Source organism: Mus pahari, chromosome 2 (genome assembly GCF_900095145.1).
Source record: "Mus pahari chromosome 2, PAHARI_EIJ_v1.1, whole genome shotgun sequence".
NCBI lineage: Eukaryota > Metazoa > Chordata > Mammalia > Rodentia > Muridae > Mus > Mus pahari.
Genome location: NC_034591.1, coordinates 162531833 through 162546380, shown reverse-complemented (window position 1 = coordinate 162546380; position 14548 = coordinate 162531833). Strand labels below are relative to the sequence as shown.

General features: G+C 39.8%; 1 protein-coding gene across 4 annotated transcripts in view; it reads right to left on the bottom strand.

Annotated features, from left to right (window-relative positions):
* Positions 1-1245: 1245 nt before the first annotated feature.
* Positions 1246-14548, bottom strand: part of Far2 (fatty acyl-CoA reductase 2) — a 107744-nt gene continuing 94441 nt past the window's right edge. For all 4 annotated transcript variants that reach the window (XM_029534436.1, XM_029534433.1, XM_029534438.1 and 1 more), the window contains exons 7-12: positions 13505-13623; positions 12793-12860; positions 7286-7457; positions 4709-4838; positions 4213-4340; positions 1246-3183 (exon numbers count right to left, since the gene is read on the bottom strand). In XM_029534436.1, the coding sequence (XP_029390296.1) occupies positions 3021-3183; positions 4213-4340; positions 4709-4838; positions 7286-7457; positions 12793-12860; positions 13505-13623 (780 nt within the window). In that variant the 3' untranslated portion in view covers positions 1246-3020. The remainder of the gene's footprint in view (positions 3184-4212; positions 4341-4708; positions 4839-7285; positions 7458-12792; positions 12861-13504; positions 13624-14548) is intronic.

Here is a 14548-nt window from a genome sequence, read left to right as displayed (position 1 = left end):
TTTCTATAGTTGACCCATGTTATTCTACCCCACATCTCCGACCATAGGACTCAGATTTTTAAATAAAATAGGAAGATGCTAAAAATGTCCCATGTCAGAAGACATGATTCTGCCTAAACTCGTTTCCAGATAAACAATGTTTGCCATCAAAGTAGCCACACTTTGTCATATATCAAAACCTAGCTATTGTGAGTTGTTTTGTTAGGTTTTTAATGATGTTTTTAAAGCTGATGTAGGCAGTGACTTTTTTTTTTTTAAACACTTCTCTAGACGTTGGGGACCAACACTGCTTTTTAGTATCCCAAGATGGCAGAGCCACAGTTCCAGATAGCCACGTGAGCTCAGTGAACTTTAAAAGTTACTGATGATTTTGGAAACAAGGTTGATGTAATTTTTATGTTCATTGTGTTAAAATAATGTGGTTTGAGTAAGTGGTCCCAACAGGCTCATATTTGAATGCTTAGGTGCCGGGGAGTAGAACTATTTGAAGGGATTAGAAGGTATGGTCTTGTTAGAAAAGCGTATTAGTGGTGGTGGGCTTCAAGGTTTCAGAAGCCTATTCCAGGCCCTCTCTGTCTCGGCAGATCAGGATGGAGCTTGTACAGCTCCTGCACCATGTGTCCTGCCATGATGATAGAAGAGTAAGCCTCTGAAACTATAAGCATAAAAGGAAGCATTAAATACTTTGAGAGTTGCCTTGGTCATCAGTCATGCTTCATATCAATAGAACAGTGACTAAGACATATTATTTGGAAGTTCTCTACCTCATTATTCTAAATTATTTAAATGAGTTAGAAGTACTCGCTGAGTGCAGAAGCATGAGAAGTGCTTTTCTGAGGTATGTGTTAATTAGTTGCCTTAGTGTCTCTCTGGTCGTTGTATCTAGTATCGTGGTACATGTTATCAAGACTTCTTAGTACATTTTCATTAGAGTATATTAATAGCATAAAACATAATGGTTCTTGTTGGCATTTTTCCCACATGTATAAAAGACACTGGTTATATTCATTCCTTTTGCCAGGACTTGTTTTCAAGCATGTACTTTTTTTATTCTAACTTCACCCAAGTAGATAATTTTTTCCTATTGTGTATATATTAGGATTTGTATAGTTAACTGTTCCGGTGTAGATCTTTCAATGGTGGGGACTTCATTAATACAGTTACCTACTTTTCCTGTTTAAGCATTGTAAGATAAATTTGTGCCAAATGTCAGACCCCACAGAATACTCAAACACGACCCAGTTGATGTTGCAAGAAAAAAATGGAATCGGTATGTATGTAGCTTGTATATAAATACCGCTAATAGTTATTTCTGTGGTTTTATTTGGTTGAGAGTTTGGAGAGGATTGCCTGTTTTGTTTTGTTTTTCTGAAGACAGACCGTGGGAACTGATCAGCAGTTAAATAACACTGAAGACAAAAGCTAGTAATTCAGGGTTTTATTCAATCTGAAGTTCAAACTCAGTCGCTGGAGGGCTTGGATTGATGAAACAATGGTCAAAAGATAGTAAATCTTTAGAACTGTCCTGTTAGTCTCTTCCTGCCTCTTGAGTTCCTATTATTGTATCCTTAGCTGGTGTCTTCCATGTAACTCAGAAGTCTTACAGATGTCTCACATGGGGAAACCCACAGGTACTTTATCTCAGAGTTGAGTTTTCTGCCTGGACAGTAGTCACTGACCTTAATCAAATTTGCAGAAACTGCCAGAAAGGGTTCTCCCAACATGTTCTTCGTGGTTCTGAGGAGACCTCAGTACTGGCCACACTTCAGCCATCAGGATGTAAGCATACACATATTAACTGCTTGTGTGTAGTTTTCAGTGATTTGTGTGGACTTTACTTTTACCATGCAGAGATCTGTAGTCCAGGATGCCCTCATCTCAAATATATGAGCAAAACTGGGTGCCATCTTATGGATAAGAGAATTTGTGACTGTATTTGTGAGGTTTGTATTTGTATTTAAAATACTTAAGCAAAAAGCTTTACTCTTATTTTTTTTGACCACTGTACATTATAGAGTTAACTAAGGTGTGTGACTGGGTTGACTGAGGTACAAGGGCCTTGGGTGACCAGGGGTGTGCTCCTCCCAACTCCACATATGAAGACAGAACTAGAACTTTACATTTTATTTGAAGTTTTCCTTCCTTCACCGGCAAAGGTCAGGAGGGTTTTCATGGTTCTAGTCTAGGGACGTCACCCCATCCTTTCTGACTGAGGCCTGAGTGAAACACTTAAGTAGAAGGGCTTTGGCAACATCATTAAGTAAGAAGGGGACTTGAAGCTTTCAGAACAATGGTGATTAAAAATGCAGAATAAGGGATGTCCAAATCATGTTGTAAGTGAAGTACACAAGACTCCCTGGTGCATGTATGATTACGTTCTTACTTGTTGTGTACCTATCTACACCATTTGTTCCTTTTAGGATTAAGCTGTGGACAGAGGTGAGAAACAGGATAGGCATGAGTCTACTTCCCCTCAATTCAACCAGGACTGTAGTGTTTATCACAGAAGGCTACTTGTGTTGTAATGTGAGGAGGTTGAGCTGCGCACAGTTCACAATGGTTGGAAGCTCTTGCCTTGGTACTGAGCATGCGTCCCCTGCTTGATGCTGCCTTTCTCTAGCCTACTTAGGCTTCTGCCACATGTTCTTCCATCCTCAGTGAGTTGAAATTAGTTTTGTCAGGAAGGAAAGCTAAATAAAGGAAAAGGAGTACTTTCATGCTTCCTGTGTGATAGTGTGGAGTAGTGGTGTCAGAATATAATCTGGAAGTTATGTTTCTGTAAATGTATGCAGTTAGAGGCTGACTTTCCTCACTGAACCAAAAACAAAAATAAAGAAAACACCAAACAAGCATTCCCACATGCATACACGCGCGCGCGTACACACACACAATAGGGAAGAAGATGGAATGGCAACTTCGACTGGAAGCTTGGAAGTGCTTCTTGTTACTTTCTAGCTTAAGACCCAGTTTACTGCCTTAGAGGTATCAGAGGTTCCAGATGATGGGCTGGTATAATGTTCTTAGACCTTGAGTGTGCTGGAGGCCCGAAAGTAGGAGATGAACTTGTAACAGAAGCTTACAATGAAGAACCAGACGTTCCGAGCCATCTGAGACCTTGCAATGAGGAGGCGCCAGATGATAAGAAACAAGGCAGTGTTAAAGAGGTAGTGAATGTTCCGGAGCCTGAGGGACAGAGACAAATGCACAGTTAAAACAGCACCTGCATCCAGCTGCATTACCCAAAGCACGAAAGTGTAACTGACCAGCAAATACCAAGTTGTCGGCGCTCTTGGTTTTTATGTCTTTTGTTTCCTATTCTTAAATTACCATGTTTCCCTCAGATTTTAAAAGCTTGTTATTCTTCCCCCTACATCTCTGAAGCTTTTTTTTTTTTTCAATCGTGATTCATGGATGAAGGTAATATTTTCAAAATCCACTCTTTGTCTTTTCCATATTGAAAACCCTCTCTGACCAGTGAGACTGCTAAGTGGGTAAGTGCACTTTTGGAGCAAGCCTGGAACTGGAGTTGGAACCCATGTAAGGGTCAAAGGAGGGAATTTGACTCCACAGGCACTATGGCATGCACACCCACACACCATGCACAAACAGTTTTAAAATGATCACTGTCTTATTGACTGGAGGGTAGATAGTGAACTTTGAAGCCTGCTTTTCAAGTGTCCTTCCTTTCAGTGGTCTGTCTGTCCATTTTTACCATCTGCACTACAGACTTAGTTTTTGCAGGAATCATGACCCGAATCCTCTAACTTATTTGTCAGGAATTTTGACTAAAATAGGAAGGAGCTGTAGGAATCGAAGAGTAATTATGTGATTTTTTCCCAAGTTATATAGCATGGTCTGCCCTTTGGGTACCCCTAAGGTCATACTGTGGTAAGGCACACAAGAACAAACAAACTTGGACTCAAGCTGGCTCTAGTATTTGTTTCTATGAAAAACATTTTTTGTTGTTGTTGTGCCCTAAATACTTCCTGTGTTGATGGGATGACAAAAAGAACACCTACCTCAGGAGTGAGGTCTAAATTAAGGTTGTATATTATAGGATAGTATGGAATTCAGGGTCTGTAATGATCAAGAAATATGAATCCAGCCTCATAATAGCTGCTGCATAAATGCTAAGTAATTTAGTTAGTACATTCTAGTATAAAGTTAGTCAGCAGTAGCGCCTCACAGACGGATACCAATGAGTGTACCTACCTTCTTAGGTGTTGCTTTGCTTTGGGGATACCGGCCAGATCCTCTTTTAGCAGATACTTCTTAACCCCCAAAACGTAATTTTCAATGTATTCGAGCCAGTTCAACTGACGCACATCAAAGTTGAATACCTGCAAAGCAAGAGATATAATAGACTGCCAGCATTGCACTGCCAGGCAGTCACCTTGTCCATTCTGGGTACCCAGAGCTCATGGAGCTCATTAATATGTCACTATGGCTAGAGTTGCTGGCCAGTGATCCTCAGCACCCAGCTGTCCCCACCTCCCTGCCACTATTACCAAGCAGGCAACGCGGCAATGAAGGTCCAATCACAATTCACAGACAAGGTCTCTTAGCTGCACTGAACTTGTTTCCTGTGAGTGCTGACATTATTGTGTGGCTTTAGGAAAGAAACCCTGTCTGTATACCTAACACTCCCCTGTCATCGGTCACATAATCCCGAGTTCCCATTGTGCTCTGGAGTCAAAGCCAGACTCACTCTCTGGTCTTCAGGACTGAGCTCTGACAGAAGCATCTCCGTGTTGTTTGTGCTCCATTCCCAACTGTGGTTGATGAAATACTCCAGCATGGAAATGGTTTTTATCAGCCGGTTCATGAGCTTCAGCATCCTGAGGGAAAGACCAATTAGGAGCTGGTGCACTGCATCCTGCACAGGGCAGGGTGGCTGAGTATCATTAAGTACAAGTGCTGGTGGACTCCTGGCAGTGACACCAGCTGTCAGGAGGCCAAGGCAGGAAGACCAGCCTGGACTACTCAGTGAAGTCAAGTCCAGTAAAACTGTCTAGAGAACAAAACAAAAAATGTATCTCTCTTTCCTCCAAATTCTCAGAATTCTTTTTTGAGCTCCAGGATCACTTCCCTCTTTTGGCTAGTTTACAATAATAACAATTTCTACTATCAAGCTTCATGTTTATCTTTTATAAAGTACCTTATACCTTCCTTCATGTGAGTCCCAGCAATAAATCTAACAAAGTGCTCACTCTCACTAAAATATACTTGGGGTGGGTACTAGAAGGGTTTTTAAGTTTCTGTGGAAGTTAGAAAACTTATTTCTTCTCCTCACTTTTCACTTTAATTCTGTTAAATAACCGAGAGAGAATGAACCTAACAGCGTCTATCAAACATTTACACCCTCCCAAGCACCCGCCTCTCTCTCATCAGACACTGTAAAACTAAGCTAGTTACTCGCCTGAAAGGATTACAGTTTTTGTTTGGTTTTGATTTTGAGTCAGGTCTTTAGAAAGCTAATTTCTTTTTATTCCATGTACTTAAAATTTGTAAAACTAAAAATAGGACCTCGGGACTTAGTATAAAAACTTCAGCTTGGTACTGGAGTATAGTCCTGTTACAAATTGATGCTCTGGGAATTTGGTCTTATTCTTTGTTCAAGTTCCCATCAACTATTGAGAGAATTTCATGGGAAATATCTTGTTTGAGAAGTAGATTTAAATAGTCTAGGAAAGTAGTTGTATAGTATGTCACTGTCCAAGGAGTATTCATTTTTAAAAAAACAACAAAAAATGTTATACTTAGGTAGAGGATTTTTGTACATAAAACACAAAACATGTAAAGAAAAACTTAGAACTTAGTCACAACAGTGATTATTATATGCACTTTTATGTCAAATACACATTTTCTATCCCATTTTTTATAGAAGAGTTAGAATTTAGAAAGAAAGTATATTTATGACTCATGGCTAAATTAGTGAAGCCAAGATTTTAATCCTGGCTCCCAACTTCACAATGTCAGATCCTACAGTGACTGGCCTATAAAAAGCCATAATAGGATTATTTTGAGGCCAGTAATAGATGGTTCAATGGGTAAAGGTACTTTCTGTCAAGTCTAACAATCTGGGTTCAATCTGCATTCAGAACACACATGATAGAGAAAACTAACCTCCCTACAAGGTGCCCTCTGATCTCCGCTCCTGTGCAACAATAGTATATACACAATAAATATTAAAAAATTAAAGATTATTGAAAACTATATCACAGAAACAAAACAACTCATTGTCCAATCCAGTATGGTTTAGTTTCTTCCAAACAAAATGTGTATTGATTTTTTTTTATTGTTTACTGTTTCTCTTTTATTCATCAAACCTTGCTTTATCCAGACACCTAGAATATCTTCTTGTGTTTTTCTTCTCCTATCTATACTGGGAAAAATTCACACAAATGTTTTTTACACAATCACAATGCCTCCTTATGTGGGTGAGAGAAGGTAGGTGAACCACACATCGTCCTTTGTGTTGCTGTTGTTTTATGTGGAAGTGCTGGATGTGTTGGAAAGGCCTCCTGCCTCAGAAAGGGGCTGCTCAGAGGCCAGTCCTATTCCTGTTTGGACTGTGCTTCCAGGAGTCTCCTGTTGATGTGTTGTGGAGGTGTGCTTTGTCACTGTTGGGTGGTGACAGAGCTGGCTTTGTTTGGCACCTTGTCCCTCTGTTTTTTTCATTGCTGTAGGTGTCAGTCAGTGAACCTAGTTTGTAGTAGGGGCTGTGAGATGGCTTTCTGTACTTCCTTCCTTGGTCACTTCCTGTTAGACCAGTAGTTCTCAACCTTCCTAAAGCCCAATCCTTTAATACAGTTCATGTTGTGGTATTCCCTCACCCCCAACCATAAAATTATTTTGTTGTTAGTTCATAACTGCAGTTTTGCTGCTGTTATGAGTTGTGAATCGCTGTTGTGACCCACAGGTTGAGAACTACTATGTTAGACTATGCAGATTCTGCCCTTAGCTTACCTTTCAATGGCAGAGATGTTAGCCATGAAGCAAAGATGGAAATGGGACCATCCTTAGTTCTTGACACAGGATGGCCACACAACAAGCAGTGAGTGAGGCTGGTGTCATCATTGTGTCTTTGTGTGTGTGTGTGTGTGTTTGTATGATTGTGTAAATATGTGTCTTGTGTATGTATGTATATGCATTTGTTTGAATGTGTATGTATTTGTGTGTGTGACAGAGACATTTGTCTTCTTTAATCCTCAGCTGCATAGAGGATTAAGGACTTTGGCTTCCATGCACTGATAATATTAAAACCATTGCCTCAACTTCTCACCTGGGTTTCCTTCCAGTAAGCCTCAGATAGAAGTCATAGATGATGGCTGGGACCCGGTGGCTGACGGTGTTCCAATACTGGGTGGTGAAATTGTTGGTGGTGAAGTCAGCATTTGGCCTTCTGAAAGCACTCTCAAATGGGATCTTTTCGATGGTCGCCAAGACCTGTAATCCTGGAACAAAAAGAAGTACTAAGTCTCAGAGAATGTAAGTCGATCATTTTCAAGCTATCTGCAGTGCAGAATGACAGATGGTGTTTTGCTGTATAACACCAAGAATCTGAGACCATGAAGATGTTTATGCAGGAAAATATCTACACAGTTAAGCAATATGACTGCACTAAGAATGGATTTATTTTTATTGTTTTTAGGGGTGGGAGATTGAGACAGGGTCTCAGTATACAGCTGTGATTGTCCTGAAACTCATTATGTAAACTGGGCTACCTTGAACTCACAGAGATCCTCTTGTCTCTGCCTCCCAAATGCTGAGATTAAAGGCATGCACCACTAGGCCTGACTTTTCTTAAAACATTTACTCTCAAATAAATGAGGAAATTTCTTATTCGACATGAGCACAGGCTGTTGAAAAGGATGTGTATCTGTTCAATTCTGGAGAGTCTACTCTGAAAGGCCTTCGACTAAGGCTGGGAGGATCCCTTGCAAAGTTTTATCAGGAAAGTTTTTGACAGTTGCTTTTCTTAAGGTTACATGTTCTTAACATAGTTTTGCATAAAAGTATAAAGATGGATTTCCTTGGGTGGTTCACTTAATGTACCACAGAGATTTCATAATTGTCTTCATTTTTATATTATTTAGAGTAGCTTGTTTTTAATATTTGTAGATATAATGGTCTCTTTGAAAACATTCATTTAAATTCTATTTTAACTTAATTGGATCTTTTCAAACAATGCAGTTAATTATTCAGTTATGATGAAGTTATCAGTTATTGTAGTAATTTGATTATTGCCATCATTCAGCAGATACCCCCAAGAAATCAACATGTAACATATACATGTTTTTGGTTAGCTTTAATTCAAAGAGGAGAAAGTTAATTGAAAAACTGTCTGGATCAATTGACCAATGGTCTGGATCAGACTGGCCTATAGGCATGTCTTTAGGGTATTTTCTTGATTTTTTTTTTTTTAATTGGATACAGGATGGCCCATCCCATTGTGGGTAGCACTATGTCTCATATGGTGGTTTGAGTAAAAATGGGCTCCATAGGCTCATATACTTGAATGCTTAGTCATTAGGGAGTGGCACTACTTGAGAAATAATAGGTGTGGCCTTGTTGGATTGGGCATAGCTCTTTGTTGGAAGACGTGTTTCATTGTGGGTAGGATTTCAGGTTTCAAAAGTCCAAGCCAGGTTCTGAGCTGCTTCCTTCTCTTCCTGCTGCACGCAGATCCATTGTACAACTCTCAGCTCCTTCTTCTCCAGCACAATGCCTGCTTGCATGCTGTCATGCTTTCTACAAGGATGAAAATGGACTAAACCTCTAAAGCTGTAATCAAGTCCCAATTAAATGTATGTATATGTATATAAATATACATACACGCACACACACACACACACACACACACACATATGTTTGAGTTGCTGTGGTCATGGAATCTCTTCACAGCCCTAGATACCCGGGCAAGCAGTCTTGGACTCTATCAGAAAGCTAACTATAGCCTGTGCAGATGAGCAAGCATCATTCCTACACGACTGTGAATCAATTGCTTGCTCAGAAGTAATGCTGTGTAGAATAGCAACCAGGCCTGCCTTCAAGTTTCTGCTTGAGTTCCTGCCTCAGTGATGGATTGTAACCTAGATTGTGAACAAAATAAATCCCTCCTTCGTCCAAGTTGTTTATGGTCAGTGTGTTTTATCGAGGCAACATACGTAGTGAACATTCACATTTAACTGCTATAAAATTGACCTCTTGATATACGTGCCCTTCCCTGACACATTTTACAGCACCTTTAAATGATAATTCTTTCTTTCCTTTTTTCAGTAAGTCAACCAAAACCACTGGAGCCGTCTTGATCCTCTTTGTTCAACAACTCTAATAACACTGAGCACCAGATTAATTGGCCTTCCCCTTGAAAAGTATCCAGCTTCACCATTTGCATTGTTTTCATAGATAGGAGCTGGCCCTGTAGCTTGTATATTGGAATAGAATCACCACTGGACTCTGCTGTGGCTCTTGTGCCTCAGTAGTCTGATCTTCATACAGCAGCTAGGGTGAGTCTTTGACAATACTACTCAGAATGTTTCTTCATTTTACAGAATCCTTGATAGACTCTCTCTTTTTTTTTTTTTTTTTTTTTTTTGGTTTTTCGAGACAGGGTTTCTCTGTATAGCTCTGGCTGTCCTGGAACGCACTCTGTAGACCAGGCTGGCCTCAAACTCAGAAATTCGCCTGCCTCTGCCTCCCGAGTGCTGGGATTAAAGGCGTGTGCCACCACGCCCGGCCTTGATAGACTCTCTTATCTGGAGGAAAACAAAACCCTTAGTCCAGTTGGCAAGACGTTTTAGCATCTGTATCTTCTCACACAGAGAAAAATGTTATGAAAAATGGATAAGGCCTTGCAGGATCTGCCAGATCCTCACTCCTGCACCCATCCTTCTGGGTTCATTTTTCTACCATTTACCTCTAGTCGCTGCTCAAGACAATATGTCCTTCCTGTTCTTGAACATGAGTAAAGAGCTACTATTCTGATGGTTTCTTCAGCCTATGATCCATCTTTCAGCTGTCTCCTGACAAGCTCTCACTTGCCTCAGATCTCTGCTGAGATGTCACATTACCAGAGCTGTGTCCTTGGCATCCACATAAGAAATCACCCTTCTTACCTCAGTCTATTTTTCATCAAGCACTTAACCATATCAGATATATAATCTTGCCTTTGTCCCTACACAGACCTTGACAAGTGGCTGGCAGGCAATTGGTGCTAAGTGAATACTTTTGAACTGAATTAAAAGAGTATCTCAGTAATGCATAGTAATTTCTATTTCCTAAGTCTATCTTGACTCTTTGGTTGTTTCACCATGGATGGTCTCATGCCACTAAAACAGAATTTTAAAGATCATTTTAGATGTTCAGACTAGGAAATAACCTGTGATAGTTTAGCTGGCTGTAAGATCAATATACTAGTCAATTTCATGTCTTCCCAGTAACCATTTGAAAATGTATTTCTTTATAAAGATACCATTAATTATTAACCAAATGTATACATCTCTTAGCTCCTAGGTATAAATCTGATAATTGTTTAAGAACTATATGAAGTGAATTTTTTTCCTTGAAGGGCATTAGAGACAACTGAATGAATGTTACATGTCTACCCATCCAGCTGTCAGTTATTCCGCATGACACTTAACACTACAAATGTTCAGCCCATGGTGACTTTACTAGTGATTCCAGCTAGAAGCATTTGGATCACTTCTAATAGCTCTCTTGTGAGGCATAAATGAATTTCAAACTAATCAAACTTGAATTTGTGAATAATGACATCCTAATGTGCTGTATGAAGCTTCTTGTATAGTGGCTTGGCACTGGATGAAGTACATGACCACCTAAGCATATCTGCTGTGGTTCATATATGTGAATGCTTTACCACTCAGGAAGAAGCACTTTTTGAAAAGATTAGAAGGATTTGGGGGTATGGCCTTGTTGGAATAGATGTGGAAATGTTGGAGGAAGTATGTCACTGGAAGTGGGCTTTGAGTTTCAAAAACTCGTGTAGGCCAGGCCAAGGCACACTCACCACCTTTCTCTGCCTACAGATCAGGATGTAGCTCTAAACTGCTTTTCTGGCTCCATGCCTACCACTGCTTGCTGCCATTCTCCCCAACGTGATGATAATAGACTAAGCCTCAGAAACTGTAAGCAAGGCCCCAGTTAAATGCCTTCACTTAAGAATGACCTTGGTCATGGTACCTTTCACAGCAATAGAACAGTGACTAAGACACAAGGCATTGCCTAAGGTCTTTGACCAAACACTCTGGCTTTAACCTTTTCTGCAATGGTGACTTATATTTTCTTTTATAAACTCGTGGTGGGAAGATTACTAACACAGAAGCGAGACAGGAGACCTGGCTTCATTTTTATTTCTGGACCAACTAGCTCCCTTTATGAATCCAAGGAGCTTATTTGATTTGTCTGGGCTTCATGTAAGTTGAGCACCTTAGATTCTTTTTAAGGTCCTTTCCACTGTAATCATCTGTAATTCCATAAAATGAGAAGAGAATTTAAAAAATATACAGCCTCTGAGCTCTTTTTGAAAAAGACCTTATTTTATTTGTAATTGCATGTATATGTATGTGTCTCTGTGTGGGTATATGCATATCCCCTGAAGCTCTAGTTACAGGCAACCGAGTCACCTGATGTGGGTGCTGACAACCAAACTGGATCCTCTGCAAGAGCAGTACATGCTCTTAACTGTGGGCCATTTCTCCAGCCTGAGTTTACTCTATTTTATTTGCTTATGTTAATATCCATTTATATGGGTGGGATCTTAGACATGTTCCATTACTGATACAAAAACAGATCTTGCTATTTTGAAATCAATTCTGATTTAGAAATGTGATGTAAATAACTAGGTTTATGAAGAACTTGATCATAGATAGCTTTGTGTTTCTAACTTTTTGAGTACAAATGGCAGTGTATGTGCTCTGAATGGGTATCAGACCAATACAACAGCGAGAGAGTCTCCAAGCTCAGACTGTAGCAAGAAAACCAACTCCCTAGTCAGTAAGGGAGTGCACCACTGGCTGATTGATTAGGGAGATCCCTAGGTACATGAGAGATGTTCCCAACAGAACACTTTTAGGGTCATAGGTACTGTACAGTTAGGGGCGGACAGCTGCAGAAATGGATTTGTCATACACTGTCCCATAAGTGAAGTAGATTGTTGTGTGATCTTTTTAAATCTGCCACTGTTCATCTGCATTCTTAGAAATGCAGCATAAGGATAGGCCATCATGATGGGCACAGGTGTGTGGGCTGCTGATTGCCACCAACATTGTTTATCTTAGCCAACTTTGTTTTCAAAACCTCCCGTCAGAATTTTCATTCCATGTAATCATACATATAATAAATCATGCATGTCATCATGTACCCCTATATGTACACATGTAATCACACATGCATGTATGCAATTATATATGTAATCATGCAATCATATATGTAATCACATAATCCTATGTGTAAGCATGTAATCACACATGTAAGTATGTAATCATACATGTAATCATGTAATTACACATGTACTCATATAGCCCTGTGGGTAAGCATGTAATCATACATGTAAGTATGTAATCATACATGTAATCATATATTCCTACATTTTTTATATCATGATATGTCCTAGGTAACTGCAGCACATTAACAATTTGCAGAGATTTTTCTCTCTTTATGGTTTTGTTTTGGCTTCTTTCCCAACTTTTTTCTTGGCTGCAAGAAACATTCTAGTATTCCCTTGACCAATACAAGTAGTTATGCACTTACATAGTTAAAGGCACTTACCCATTTTATACCAGTTACAGGGATTAAGATTACCAGATGTGGAATGGTAGATTAATGTTGACTTAGGCCTGGAACATGAGATCAAAGTTAAATAAATATGACAAAATTGATAACTAATGAAAGATAAAGGAAAATAACACTGAGACAGCTTTCAAAAGTGCCTGGGGCTTCTGCAATCTACACAGTACTTTCAGATTCTGCCATTCTACACAGTACTGCCCAGTTCTTTCTTTGGGTTGATAGGAAAAATGGAAAATACAAAGTATACACATCAGTATGTCACATACTGTGGAACACATCTGCTTGAGTTCACATAAGAAAAATGTGTTCTCCTTATCATGTATGAGCAGAACCACACCACACAACCTTCTCTTTGTGCCAAAAATTTCTTCTTTTATCTCTTGGCATCTACCAACAACTAAGCAGCAGTTCAATAAAATATAAACTGTGCTGTCATTTCTTCAACTAATATCTTAGGATGCTGAATAGGAAGAAAACCTTTTTTGACTATTCAAAAATTTCCATGGTAAGTTGTTTAATGGCAAATACTTTATGACCTACCAAGTATTAATCAGTTTTTACACATGTTAGCCCATATAGGAAGGTACAGTGGGAATTCTGAGATACTGAATGAACATCCTATCATTTTGGAGTCTTGTAGATTTAAAGAGTAGCTCCCCCATTTCTCAGGGGCTTGCGTAAGTGCACTTACCTGTGAACTGCAGTATACCATCCTACTGCTATGGTGAGATTAACAACTGTGTCAACTGGAATCACATCTGCCACTGCCATGGGAGTCGCTTTTATGGACCGAAGAAATCCTTTCCCAGTCTGCTCAGGAGAGATGGAGCATAAAATATAAACCAAATGTAAAGTCACAGCCAGGACTAGCCACTGTGTGTGGAAGCTGGTCACTAGGCTTCTGCTTTTGCTGTAAGAATTCATCAGTAGATGGGCACATTTATGTGCATGCATGTACATGCATATGTGCATGTGTGTGCGTGCATGCACACGTGCGTGTGTGTGTGTAAGCTAGCTGCTGTTCTTTGCCTAATAAGAATATAATGTGGAGTGGTTGGAATTTGAGTCAGTATGCTGGTATGCACTAAAATAAAACTAGTTCTAGCCCCATGTTTAAATGATGTTTATCCCCATCTAGACTGTCATGGGGGAAGCAATAAAAGCAGTCAGAGAACAAAGTGTGCCCACAGGCCCACAGACCCACAGGCTTGTCTATTTTAGTGTCAAGGACTGCATAATCTTTGGGATACGTTTTGTTTTGTTTTGTTTTGTTTTGTTTTGTTTTGTTTTGAGACAGGGTGTCATGTGGCACATGCTGGCCTTGAACTTCTAGTCCTTCTGCCTCTCCTCTGAGGTCTAGGATTGCAGGTATGAACTACCACACACATTCAGTTTATAAAGTGCTAGGGACCAAACTCAGGGCTTCAAGTATGCTAAACCAAACACTTCAACAACTGAGCAACGTCCCTCCCTCCTGAGGCTAATCTTTTTTACTGTGTACCCTCTTGGCTGCATAAGTTCAAACCATTAATAAAGCAGTGAAAATAAAGTACATTCACTTTATGGCAACAAAAAGAAATTTTTGTTGTACAGACATCTGCAAAGTAAAACTTCTGAATAGCAACTGAGCATGTCAGTCACCTCTGAGCATGTGCCAGTCACCTCTGTCCTGATGATAAAAGCAACTGAGCATGTCAGTCACCTCTGTCCTGATGATAAAAGCAACTGAGCATGT